Source organism: Eimeria necatrix, genomic scaffold (genome assembly GCF_000499385.1).
Source record: "Eimeria necatrix Houghton genomic scaffold, Enh_scaff535, whole genome shotgun sequence".
Classification (NCBI taxonomy): domain Eukaryota; phylum Apicomplexa; class Conoidasida; order Eucoccidiorida; family Eimeriidae; genus Eimeria; species Eimeria necatrix.
Window position 1 is genome coordinate 5001 of NW_013654406.1, and position 12500 is coordinate 17500.

At 49.6% G+C, this 12500-nt stretch overlaps 4 protein-coding genes across 4 annotated transcripts in view; 2 read left to right on the forward strand and 2 right to left on the reverse strand.

Moving 5' to 3' along the window:
- Positions 1-2075, forward strand: part of ENH_00061430 (hypothetical protein) — a gene marked incomplete at both ends in the record, with an annotated part of 2271 nt that extends 196 nt beyond the window's left edge. The window contains 3 exons of the mRNA XM_013582009.1: positions 1-331; positions 1226-1516; positions 1793-2075. The exon at positions 1-331 is cut by the window's left edge and continues 196 nt beyond it. Coding sequence (XP_013437463.1) covers positions 1-331; positions 1226-1516; positions 1793-2075 — 905 coding nt within the window. The remainder of the gene's footprint in view (positions 332-1225; positions 1517-1792) is intronic.
- A 1761-nt stretch (positions 2076-3836) lies between these two features.
- Positions 3837-7015, reverse strand: ENH_00061440 (phosphoglycerate mutase 1, putative; the record flags this gene model as incomplete). The annotated part of the gene is made up of 9 exons (XM_013582010.1): positions 3837-3878; positions 3997-4160; positions 4549-4614; positions 4862-5009; positions 5222-5297; positions 6132-6203; positions 6414-6482; positions 6569-6650; positions 6982-7015. The coding sequence occupies 9 exons, from the start codon at positions 7013-7015 to the stop codon at positions 3837-3839; spliced, it is 753 nt and encodes a 250-aa protein (XP_013437464.1).
- Positions 7016-8654: 1639 nt separating this feature from the next.
- On the reverse strand, positions 8655-9550 carry ENH_00061450 (hypothetical protein; the record flags this gene model as incomplete). Its single annotated transcript, XM_013582011.1, has 2 exons — positions 8655-8720; positions 9101-9550. 2 exons carry the CDS (start codon positions 9548-9550, stop codon positions 8655-8657), a joined length of 516 nt encoding a protein of 171 aa, XP_013437465.1.
- Positions 9551-10477: 927 nt separating this feature from the next.
- ENH_00061460 (DNA primase, large subunit, putative) overlaps positions 10478-12500 on the forward strand; it is a gene marked incomplete at both ends in the record, with an annotated part of 2454 nt that continues 431 nt past the window's right edge. The window contains 8 exons of the mRNA XM_013582012.1: positions 10478-10513; positions 10753-10863; positions 11095-11152; positions 11399-11456; positions 11700-11754; positions 11883-11946; positions 12187-12254; positions 12433-12485. Of these exons, the coding sequence (XP_013437466.1) occupies positions 10478-10513; positions 10753-10863; positions 11095-11152; positions 11399-11456; positions 11700-11754; positions 11883-11946; positions 12187-12254; positions 12433-12485 (503 nt within the window). The remainder of the gene's footprint in view (positions 10514-10752; positions 10864-11094; positions 11153-11398; positions 11457-11699; positions 11755-11882; positions 11947-12186; positions 12255-12432; positions 12486-12500) is intronic.

Sequence of the window (12500 nt, forward strand, 5' to 3'; positions counted from 1 at the left end):
GGGAGGTGTTTAGGATTCCCTGTGGAATGGTCATTTGGGCGGGAGGGGTAGAGCCTGCTCCAGTGGCGACGGAAATAGCAGCAGCGCTGCAGCAGCAGCAGCTGCTGCAGCAGCAGCAGCAGCAACTGGAGCTGCTGCAGCAGCAGCTGCTGCGTGAAGAGCAGCTCTCCTCCTCGCCCGAACAGGAGCAGCAGCAGCAGCAGCAACAGCAGCAGGACCAGCAGCAGCAGCAGCAGCAGCAGGACCAGCAGCAGCAGCAGCACCAGCAAGACCAGCAGCAGCAGCAGCAGCAGCAGCAGCAGCAGCAGCAGCAGGGGCTGCTGGTGGACGGGTCTTTTAGGGTTTTGGGGGCCCGGGACATTTTTGCTGTTGGGGATTGCTGCAGTGTATGTCCACCTCCGCTGGCAATACACCACAAACAAATAATGCTGCTGGCCACAAAAGAAAAAGAAAACAAACAACTCATTGGTCCGCGAGGGTTTAGGGTTTAGGGTTTAGGGTTTAGGGTTTAGGGTTTAGGGTTTGGGGTTTGGGGTTTGGGGTTTGGGGTTTGGGGGTGGGGCTGAGGCGCAGGGACGGTGTCCGTTCCTAAAGCGCGCCGTCCAGGGTTTAGGGTTTAGGGTTTAGGGTTTAGGGTTTAGGGTTTAGGGTTTAGGGTTTGTTTTGCAGAGGGGAGTTGGCTGTACCGGCGGCGAGGGCTTTTAGGGTTTTTATTTCCGCAAATGGCAGATGGAGAAAAAGAATTAAAAAAATATAAAAACAAAAAACTCAATCAGCAGCAGCTGCTGCTGCTGCTGCAGGTAAGTGCTGCTGCTTCCTTTTTCCTTTTGCTGCTGCTGCTGCTGCTGCTGCTGCTGCTGCATATAGCAGCTGCTGCTGCTGCGGCAGGTAAGTGCTGCTGCTTCCTTTTCCCTTTTGCTGCTGCTGCTGCTGCTGCAGATAAGTGCTGGTCCTTCCTGTTTTTGCTGCTGCTGCTGCAGCTGGTTAATGCTGCTGCTTCCTTTTTCCTTTTGCTGCTGCTGCTTCCTTTTTCCCTTTTGCTGCTGCTGCTGCTTCCTTTTTCCCTTTTGCTGCTGCTGCTGCAGGCAAAAGCTGCTGCTTTTATTTTCTTTTTTTCTTTCTTTTTTTGTGTCCTTGGGAATGCTGTGTTTGACTCTTTTTGAGCTGAGGGTTCTAGGGTTTAGGGTTTAGGGTTTAGGGTTTAGGGTTTAGGGTTTGCGCACAGAGCATCGACCGCAGCTACATTCCGCCTGTCCGTACAGCTCAAAACGCAAAAGCAGAAGCAGAATTTCTCGCCAACATTTTTAATTTATATTTATCAAAGGAAAAAGAAAACACAACTGCAGCAGCAGCAGCAGCAGCAGCAGCAGCAGCAGCAGCAGCAGCGGGAGCCCCAGCAGCAGCAGCAGGCGATTCGGCGGCAGCAGCAGCAGCAGACCCCGCAGGAGGAGGCGCAGCAGCAGCAGCAGCAGGAGGCCGCGAAGCAGCAGCAGCAGCAGGAGCGGCTGCAGCGCGCGTAGGCGGCGCAGCAGCAGCAGCAGCAGCAGCAGCAGAAGCAGCAGCAGCAGCAGCAGCAGCAGCAGCAGCAAGGCTGCTGCCCGTGTACCGCGAACTGCGGGGAGTCAGTCTTTGCTACTTGGGGGGAAAAGTAGCAGCACTAGAACTTCCTTTTGCTGCTTTTGCAAACCACTTTTGCTGCTGCTGCCGCTTTTTGGTTTATTTGCTGCTGCTGCCAACAAAAAGACAAAAGATCCAAGCCCTTGCAGACTGGTTCGGGGGCTCTTTGCTGCAGTAGTGCTGCAGCAGCAGCAGCAGCAGCAGCAGCAGCAGCAAGAGCGGCAGCAGCAGCGGCAGCAGCAGCAGCAACAGCAGTAGAAGCAGCTGCTGCAGCAGAGAAAAGGCTGCAGCGGGGGCTGCGGCTGCAGCAGAAACAGCAGCAGCAGCAGCAGCAGCAGCAACAGCAGCAACTGCAGCAGCAACTGCGCTACAGAAGCAGCAGCAGCAGCAGCAGCAGCAAATGGAAAGAAGGCTTTATCAAATCGGGCCAAAGGAAAGGGGAATCAATAAAACCCTAAACCCTAAACCCTTTCTACTGACACATCGTTTTACTACTCAGCGTAAACCCTAAACCCTAAATCGGGGTTTAAATACAATTAAATTGCGCCTAAACGCGAAACCCTAAATTGGGGTTTTAATTTAGTTAAACATCTAAGCTGAAGACACAGGAGTTCTGTTCGTTTATTAATGCCTGTTATTTATTTTATTATTTATTGTATTATTTATTTATTTTATTTATTTTATTATTTATTTATTTTATTATTTATTTATTTTATTTATTTTATTATTTATTTATTTATGCGAACAGCAGCTTCTGCTGCTGCGGCGAATGTAACTTTTTAATTTAGTCTTTAGGGTTTAGGGTTTAGGGTTTAGGGTTTACGACTTGGGGTTTAGGGTTAATAGTTGCGGTTTAGGGTTTACGGCCTAGGGTTTAGGGTTTATAGTTCAGGGTTTAGGGTTTATAGTTCAGGCTTTTAGTGTAAAGCTGAGGCTTAGGGTTTATAATTAGGGTTTAGGGTTTACGATCTAGGGTTTAGGGTTTACAATTGATGGAGTAGGCTTTAAAGTTGTGAGGTTAGGGTTTATAATCTGGGGTTTAGGGTTTAGGGTTTATAATTTAGGGTTTAGGGTTTGAAATTTTGAAGGCCTAGGGCTTCTGATTGGCGGCTGAGGGTTTAGGGTTTATGACTCCGGGCTGAGGGCTTACAGATTAGGGTTTAGACCCTCCAAACTAGGGTTTAGGGTTTACGAATTAGGGTTTAGGGTTTAGAAGATAGACAAATAAAAGGGATTTAAAAAATAAAGATAAAATTCGAATGGAATAAGGGATTGCAGCAGAAAGCTGCAAGCCGAGCAAAGTAAAAGCAGCAGCAGCTGCTGCTGTCGCTGCTGCTGCAGCAGCTGCTGCTGTTGCAGCAGCAGCAGCAGCAGCAGCTGCTGCTGCTGCTGCTCTAAACGATCTTGTTGCTGCTTTGATTTGCTGTTCATTCACTCCTTTTGAACAAAGCCTTTATCTTTTCTCTTTTGCTTCCTTTTGCTGCTGCTGGTGCAGCAGCAGTTGCTGCTGGTGCTGCTGCTGTTGCTGTTGCTGCTGCTGCTGTTGCTGCTGCTGCTGTTGCTGCTGCTGCTGTTGCTGCTGGTGCTGCTGCTATTGTATCTCCTTGCTGCTCGTTTTGAGGGTTTGTCGATTCTCCCTCCCTACGGGCCCAGGGAGACAAAGCAGATGCACGCAAACCCTAAACCCTTTTTTAGGGTTTGGGTGTCCTAAACCCTGTCCTGGGGTTTGGGAATCTTCTGGCTTCTGCAGTTGCCGGCGGTTTAAGCTCTACAGTTGATCCGTTTCTCCGTTCAAGGGTTTAGGTGCTTGGGATCTACAAAACCCTAATTTAGGGTTTACGCGCATACAAGGGGTGGCCTTTATACACACCTGACACTTCTAGACCCTCGCTAGGGTTTAGGGGCTGTGAAAGGGCTTAGGGTTTTGCTGCTAGGGTTTGTTACTGCTAGGGTTTGCAGCTGCTAGGGTTTGTATCTGCTAGGGTTTGTAGCCTCTAGGGTTTGTAGCAGCTAGGGTTTATTGCTGCTAGGGTTTGCAGCTTCTAGGGTTTACACCAGCTAGGGTTTAGCTAGGGTTTAGGGTTACGCCTCGGTGCCTGTGAATAGCCTTGAGTCAAAAGGAAGGGTTTATTGCTGCTCCGCCGGAGGAAAATAAGACAAGTCTGAAACCCTAAACCCTAAACCCTAAACCCTAAACCCTAGGAGCGCAGGGTGGAGAATTACTTCGCCTTGCCCTGGTTGGCAACAGCCGCAATCCTCTTCTGCGCGCACAATCCCAAAGCCCAAACCCCAGCCCTAAACCCTAAACCCTAAACCCTCGAGATCCCCCCCCCAGCCGCTGCAGCGAGGGTTTAGGGTTTAGGGTTTAGGGTTTGGGACCTGGACTTCCGCTTCGTCGAGCAAGTAGTACTTCTTGATGGGCTTCAAACCCTCGTCCAATTCGTAAACCAATGGCACTGCTGTTGGAATGTTTAATTCCAAAACTTCTTCTTCAGACATTTTGTCCAAATGCTTCACAAGCCCTCGCAGGCTGTTGCCGTGAGCTGTACGTACACCCCAGCAGTCTGCGGTGTCTGCGATCTGCGGTGTACGTACACCCCAGCAGCCGCTGGTCGTGCTGCGCAATTGGCACTTCTTTTGCTCGTTTTGCGTTTTATTTCGCAATTAAAACTTCTTTTATTTCTTTTCAGTTTTTAATTTCGCAAAAATTCCCCAAAAAATCCAAAAAATCGAAAAAAAATTCAAAAATCCAAACGCATGCAACGGCGGAGCTGTCCATACACCCCAACTCCGCGCGCCTCCGCTCTTCTTTTCGAATTTTCCGCCTTTTTTGTTCATTTAAATTCCTTTTTAATTCTAAATTTAATTTAATTTAATTTAATTTGTTATTTTAATTCAATTTAATAAACAAATCCCGCATTTATTCCTCACCCACAACCAACACCTTCTTGTTCTCCAGCAAAGCCGGGGCAATCTCGTCGAAATAGTACGGGAGCACTGCGCGCAAACCCTAAACCCTAAACCCTGACTAAATCCTACCTAAACCCTAAACCCTCACTAAACCCTACCTAAACCCTAAACCCTAAACCCTCACTAAACCCTCACTAAACCCTAAACCCTCGAGCTCGAGGGCAACAAAGCCACGGCGAGTCTGCAGCACACCGCCTGGGCCCAACCGCCTGCCGGCGGCAACCCCCCCACACCCCAAACCCTAAACCCTAAACCCTAAACCCTAAACCCTAACCTCTCTCCACAGTGTCCTTCAGGCACTCCGTCAAAGGCAAAACCTCCTGAGGAAGGTGTTTATACTTTTCTTCAAATTTGGCATTTCTTTTATCTTCAGGGTCTAGAGGGGGGGGCGGCACGGCGTAGGCCCTGCGCCATATCTTCACCTGCACGCAAACCCTAAACCCTAAACCCTAAACCCTAAACCCTAAACCCTAAACCCTAAAGCCTGGGTTTTGGGGGCTGGCTCGGGCCCTGGGGCAAGGGGAGAAGAGGCCTGCCGGCGACCCCAGGCAAACCCTAAACCCTTCGGCTCGAGCCCCAAACACTCAACCCCAAACCACAAACCCTAAACCCTAATTTAGGGTTTAGCGCTCACCTGCTCCTCCCCGTGCTTCGCGGCCGTCTCGGCCTTGTTGAGGCCCTGCAGAGCGCCGTAATGCCTTTCATTGAGTCTGACAAATAAATAAATAAAATAAATAAAATAAACAAATAAAATTAATTTAAATAATAAATAAATAAATAAATTAATTAATTAAAATAAATAAATAATAATAAAATAAAATAAAGTCGGAAATAGTTCTGGCGCCAGCAGCGAGCCCCCACTCCCCTCAGAAGTCCAACTGAGTCCAATTAGGGTTTAGGGTTTAGGGTTTAGGGTTTGTGGTTTGTGAGGGTTTGCGTTTTACCTCCAGGTGTTTTTAATGGGAAGATAGCACTGGTTAGAATGCATCAGCACAGTCCAGCAAGTCTCCACGGCCCTGAGACAAACCCTAAACCCTAAACCCTAAACCCTAAACCCTAGGCCCTGCGAGCTAGGGTTTCTCTGCGGGCTGCGGATAGCTGCTGAAGGCTCAAACCCTAGAGCTGCAAGCCTAATGGCTTGAAGGAGGTTTTTGAGCGTGACTAAACCCTAAACCCTAAACCCTAAACCCTAATTTAGGGTTTGGGGTGCGGGCGTGAGCAAACACCTCTTCAAAACGCTGGTGTAGGCCACGTCGAACTTCAAACCCTTTTCGCGGATCATGTCGCCAGCCTCTCTGCAGAAACAAACCCACAAACCCTAAACCCTAAACCCTAAACCCTAAACCCTAAACCCCAAACCCTAAACCCTAAACCCTAATAAATTAATTAATTAAAATAAATAAATAATAATAAAATAAAATAAAGTCGGAAATAGTTCTGGCGCCAGCAGCGAGCCCCCACTCCCCTCAGAAGTCCAACTGAGTCCAATTAGGGTTTAGGGTTTAGGGTTTAGGGTTTGTGGTTTGTGAGGGTTTGCGTTTTACCTCCAGGTGTTTTTAATGGGAAGATAGCACTGGTTAGAATGCATCAGCACAGTCCAGCAAGTCTCCACGGCCCTGAGACAAACCCTAAACCCTAAACCCTAAACCCTAAACCCTAGGCCCTGCGAGCTAGGGTTTCTCTGCGGGCTGCGGATAGCTGCTGAAGGCTCAAACCCTAGAGCTGCAAGCCTAATGGCTTGAAGGAGGTTTTTGAGCGTGACTAAACCCTAAACCCTAAACCCTAAACCCTAATTTAGGGTTTGGGGTGCGGGCGTGAGCAAACACCTCTTCAAAACGCTGGTGTAGGCCACGTCGAACTTCAAACCCTTTTCGCGGATCATGTCGCCAGCCTCTCTGCAGAAACAAACCCTAAACCCTAAACCCTAAACCCTAAACCCTAAACCCCAAACCCTAAACCCTAAACCCTAAACCCTACTCACCGGGCCTCCTTCAAACCGTGCTCAGACAGAGGCACATCTGTCCAGCCAGTGAAGCGGTTTTCTTTGTTCCAGGCAGACTCGCCTGCACACAAACCCTAAACCCTAAACCCTAAACCCTAAACCCTAAATCTTAAACCCTAAACCCTAAACCCTAGATTGCAGACCCTCTGCGGATGACTTGCGTTGGGCGCAGCGACGGGTGCAAGCTGCGCCTCGACGAAGCCGGAGAGAGACAAACCCTAAACCCTAAACCCTAAACCCTAAACCCTAAACCCTTGGAGACGGGAGACAAGGTGACTCGGCGTGTCTTTGCGCGCCCAAAGGCCCTAAACCCTAAACCCTAAACCCTAAACCCTAAACCCTAAACCCTAAACCCTAGACAAGAAGCAGCAAAGGAGTCAGCGAAAACGCACCATGGCGGACGAGGACGAGGTAGCGGGGGGACATTTTCAGGGTTTAGGGTTTAGGGTTTAGGGTTTAGGGTCTAGAGTATACAAAAAAAGCTAATGCAGCAAAATTAAAAACTCTAGTTTAAACACAAAAACGAAACAGACGAGACAAACCCTAAACCCTAAACCCTAAACCCTAAACCCTCGTACAGCAGCATGCACCCAGAGGTGGGGCGGCGCGCCGCCCCTGCGCCCGAAGCCCTAAACCCTAAACCCTAAACCCTAAACCCTAAACCCTAAACCCTCGATTATAAACAGTCGGCACTAATTTCTTAAAAACTGCTCAAGCTGGAAAAACTAGGAACAAGCGAAAAGCCCAAACCCTAAACCCTAAACCCTAAACCCTAAACCCTAAACCCTCGCTCAGGGTCTGTCTCGAAGACGAGCCCCAGCGCTCCTTCTCTTTGCCTTATTCTTCTTTCAAAAAATTAAAATAAAATAAATAAATAAATAAATAAATAAATAAATAAATAAATAAATAAATAAATAAATAAATAAATAAATAACAAAGTAAACCCTTTGTTTCTACTCAGATTCCCAAGAGATGGCTCTGCGTCTTTCCAAGCGCTAAACTCTAAACCCTAAACCCTAAACCCTAAACCCTAATTGGTAAACCCTCACATTTTGGCCCAAACTCGAATGATCCGCGAACGGCAAGCTTTCGAACCCTAAACCCTAAACCCTAAACCCTAAACCCTAGAGAACTGTTGAGTGGAATTTAGTTTGGCTTTTGCCGTCCTAACAGCCCAAGCTGCGAAAACCCTAAACCCTAAACCCTAAACCCTAAACCCTAAACCCTAGATGGACAGCAGCCACTTCAAGCAGACCAGATTTGCTATTCTTATACATTTTTATTTCTATTACATTTTAATTTATTTATTTTAGCTTGATTATTATTAATGCTTTTTCTCTAAACCCTAAACCCTAAACCCTAAACCCTAGAAGAACCATCTGGCCCTACTCAATGCTACAAACGCTAAACCCTAACTCTAAACCCTAAAAAGGCGTTTCGGGCCAGCCCAATGCAGCCAAGAAGCAAACTAAACCCTAAACCCTAAACCCTAAACCCTAAACCCTAGGCTTCAGAGGATCCAATAAGCTTAAACAATTCCGCAACAACTTTATTCTGAAAACCCTAAACCCTAAACCCTAGGCCTCAATCTCTGGGCCCTAAACCCTAAACCCTTAAGTCTATACATCAAATTTTATCTCTTGTGAAGAAGTTCCCGCTGCTCCCCCTAACCCTAAACCCTAAACCCTAAACCCTAAACCCTAAATCTAGCAGGATGTCTCTGCTAACGCTAAACCCTAAACCCTAAACCCTGCAGGCTTCCTCTGCTAATGCTAAACCCTAAACCCTAAAAGCAGCGGGACCTCTCAGCTAACCCTAAACCCTAAACCCTAAACCCTAAACCCAGCACGCAGTCTCAGCTAACCCTAAACCCTAAGACCCCTAGACCCAACAGGCTGTGTCTGCTAACGCTAAACCCTAAACCCTAAACCCTAAACCCTAAACCCCAAATGAGGTTGTGCTGCTCGGCGCTAAGAACTGAGCATAGAAAGTTACCTTGACTTGCTGTAGCAAACTGCAAAACCCTAAACCCTAAACCCTAAACCCTAAACCCTAAACCCTCGTTTCACTCTGCGTTTGCCGACGCGGCGCAAATGGAAAAGCCGGGGGCTGCAGCTGTTGCTTCAAAGCCCTAAACCCTAAACCCTAAACCCTAGGGCGAGGGTTTAGAAAAGTGTTCTGGGTCCCTGAAGCAGCTGCAGCTGCTGCTTCAAAAGCCCTAAACCCTAAACCCTAAACCCTAAACCCTAGGGCGAGGGTTTAGGAAAGCGCTTTTGGGCCCTCACGCGGCTGCAGCTGCTGCTTCAAAGCTTTAAACCCTAAACCCTAAACCCTAAACCCTAAACCCTAGGGCGAGGGTCAAGAAAAGCGTTCTGGGGCCCTGAAGCAGCTGCAGCTGCTGCTTCGAAGCTATAAACCCTAAACCCTAAACCCTAAACCCTAGGGCGAGGGTTTGGAGAAGTGTTTTTGGGCCCTAAAGCGCAGCAAGGGCCACTCGCGGTGTACGTACACCTGGCCATATATTTGAATTAACTTCTGTTTATACTTCAGCAGCAGCTGCTGCTGCTTGTGCTGCAGCAGCAGCTGCTGCGGCTGCTGCAGCAGAGCCACGACGGCAGGGTCTTGCTGCTGCTGCAGCTGCTGCAGCTGCTGCTGCCGCAGCTGCAGCGCAGCAGCAGCAGCAGCAAACCACCGCTCCACCTGCTGCTGCTGCCCTGCTGCAGCAGCAGCAGCAGCAGCAGATTTGTTTATTAAAGGGCCTGCTGAAGGGCTGCTGCTTCTCTTCGCCTTGTCTTTGGACCCGAAGCAGCGCGAGGCCCCAGCTCCTGCTGCTGCTGCTGCTGCTGCTGCTGCTGCTGCTGCTGCTGCTGCTGCTGGGGAGAGCAGCAGCAGCGGGGCAGCAAAGGCCGGGTGAGGAAAAGCTGAAATGCGCGAAAGTGCTGCTGATAGCCGAGACGCCATCGCTCCAAACCCTAAACCCTAAACCCTAAACCTTAAACCCTAAACCCTAAACCCTAAACCCTAAACCCTATGGCCTACCAGCAAGCCGCAAGCGGCACAGTAGTAAGGCCTCCGCAGCTCCGCTGCGCACTCAGGGTTTAGGGTTTAGGGTTTAGGGTTTAGGGTTTAGGGTTTAGAGTTTGGGATTGAGTGTTTGGAGCTAACCAGCAGCTCCCCCGGCCTGCTGTCAACGTAGTTTGGCTGCCAACAAAGCCCAAACCCTAAACCCTAAACCCTAAACCCTAAACCCTAAAAGAGCGGCTCATGTTGGGCTTAAGCTGGGGCTTCCAGCTGAGCAGCAAAAAGAATACCGTGAGGGGCCCCCCTTGGGGCCCCCGAAACGACACCTGCTGCTGCTGCTGCTGCTGCTGCTGCTGCTGCTGCTGCTGCTGCTGCTGCTGCTGCTGCTGGGGCTGTGTGGTGGCAGTGGTGGGGTTGTTGTTAATTATTTCTTTTTTAAATTTTATTTGTTGAAATAAAAAACAATTTAATGCAGAGTTGTTTTTATTGAGGTGTACAGACACCTCAGAGGAGCGGCGCGAGCCTCGCCCGCCGCCGCCGCGCAAGGGTTTAGGGTTTAGGGTTTAGGGTTTAGGGTTTAGGGTTTACGGCGACCTTCTGCGGCCTCGAGGGTTTGCTTGTGGCCTCTCTCGTGCTGCACCCTTCTCCGGCCTCCCCCCTCGCGAGGCCGCCAGTCCCACGGCCCACGGCCCAGGGTTTAGGGTTTAGGGTTTAGGGTTTAGGGTTTAGGGTTTAGGGTTTAGGGTTTGGGGATGCCGCACCCCTCCAAACCCTCCGAGGGCTTCCGCCCCTTTTCTTTGCTGCCGAAATTCCCCCACCCTCTTCAGGTGTACAGACACCTCCCGCCTTTGGCTGCTGCGCAAGTGGATGTCTTCGAGGCCGCCACGGCCCACAGACTCCGAGGTAAACCCTAAACCCTAAACCCTAAACCCTAAACCCTAAACCCTAAACCCTAATTCCTGGCTTCAAGGGCGAGCGCGGGAGAGGCGGGCTGCGACCCGGGACCCGCAGCGCCGCTCTGTCGCCCGAAACCCTAAACCCTAAACCCTAAACCCTAGGCTGCTGCTTACACCGGCTGCTGCTCGGGGCCCTAGGGTTTAGGGTTTAGGGTTTAGGGTTTAGGGTTTAGGGTTTGCGCGCAGGTGCCGCGCCCGCGAGACCCTGTGGGGAGCTCAGCAGCAGAAGCTCTTTGGAAAACCGCCACGGGGTTTTTGAGAGGCCCTTTGGCGCAGCAAGTGCAGCAGCTATATCTCGTAAACCCTAAACCCTAAACCCTAAACCCTAGACCCTAAACCCTAAACCCTAAACCCTAGGCCCTAGAGGCTACTGCAGCCGCCTCGTTGCTCCCGCCTGCGGAGCGCTTGGAGTTCCGAGTCGCTGGCGTCAAGAGTTTAGGGTTTAGAATTTAGGGTTTAGGGTTAGGGTTTAGGGTTTAGGGTTTAGGGTTTAGGGTTTAGGGTTTAGAGTTTATGCGCGCTTTTCAGGTCCCTTGCTTCCCGGACGCTGGGCACCTTGTGCGCAATCGCCGTGTGTACATCAAAAGTAAGAGCCTAGGGTTTAGGGTTTAGGGTTTGGGGTTTAGGGTTTAGGGTTTAGGGTTTAGGGTTTGGGGCTGAAGGTTTTTTAGTCCGTAGGCGGCGTGAAGACGCTGCTTGAAGTCCAGGGTTTAAGGCTCGGAACTTGGGATTTAAAGTTGAGGGTTTAGGGTTTAGGGTTTAGGGTTTGGGGTTTAGGGTTTAGGGTTTAGGGTTTAGGGTTTAGGGTTTAGGGTTTAGCGATTTTGTTCAGATATGATGGCATACGTTCCGGATTATGACTTGGGCGCTGTTATCTGTGGGCTGCTGCGGTGTGTGGCTAAACCCTAAACCCTACGAAACCCTAAACCCTAAACCCTACTACATCCTAAACCCTAAACCCTACTATATCCTAAACCCTAAACCCTAGACCCTACCTTAACCCTAACCGGAACCACCAAAGCTCACGCACTGCTTGCAGTTACGGCGCAGGTCTTGCTGCTAACGGTCAATATCTAGGGTTTAGGGTTTAGGGTTTAGGGTTTAGGGTTTAGGGTTTAGGGTTTGTGTTGCAGAGCAGCAATGAACGCTTCCTTTGAGCTCCTCGAAGGCCGCCAACATACTTTGCAGGTGTCAATACACCCCAAACCCTCACGCTTGACGACAAAGGGTTTAGGGTTAAGGATTTAGGGTTTAGGGTTTAGGGTTTAGGGTTTAGGGTTTAGTGCTAAGGGTTTAGGGTTTAGGGTTTGTCTCAGAACACTGTTTTCTCGGACCCGCGAGTTGGGAAGCTCTTGAGCGCTGCGCCGACTGTCTACTTAGGTGAGAAAAGGGTTTGGGGTTTAGGGTTTAGGGTTTAGGGTTTAGGGTTTAGGGTGTAGGTTTCGAATGCAGGCTGGGGTTTCAGGATAAGGGTTTAGGGTAGGGCCTAGCTAGGGTGTGTGGCTTAGTTTACATTCTAGGGTTTAGGGTTTGCATGCAGGCAAGAGATAAAAACAGGGGTTTAGGGTTTAGGGTTTAGGGTTTAGGGTTTAGGGTTTAGGGTTTAGGGTTTGCCTGCAGGCAGAGATTTCAACAAAGCTGCAGTGAAGAGCACGGAAGAGCGCCTGATGCCCCAGTCCATAAAACAGGTCAGAAAACTCTAAACCCTAAACCCTAAACCCTAAACCCTAAACCCTGATTGCGAGGTTCCGCTCGATGAAGTTCAGGGCTAGGGTGTTTCATTTCTTGGTTTCCAGTGTTTAGGGTCTACGGTTAAAGGCTGAGGGTTTAGGGTTTAGGGTTTAGGGTTTAGGGTTTTGTCTCCAGGTGTACAAAGACTCATTCCCCCCTTGCATGCGCCGCCTCTATGAGAGCTACATGTAACTCCAAACCCT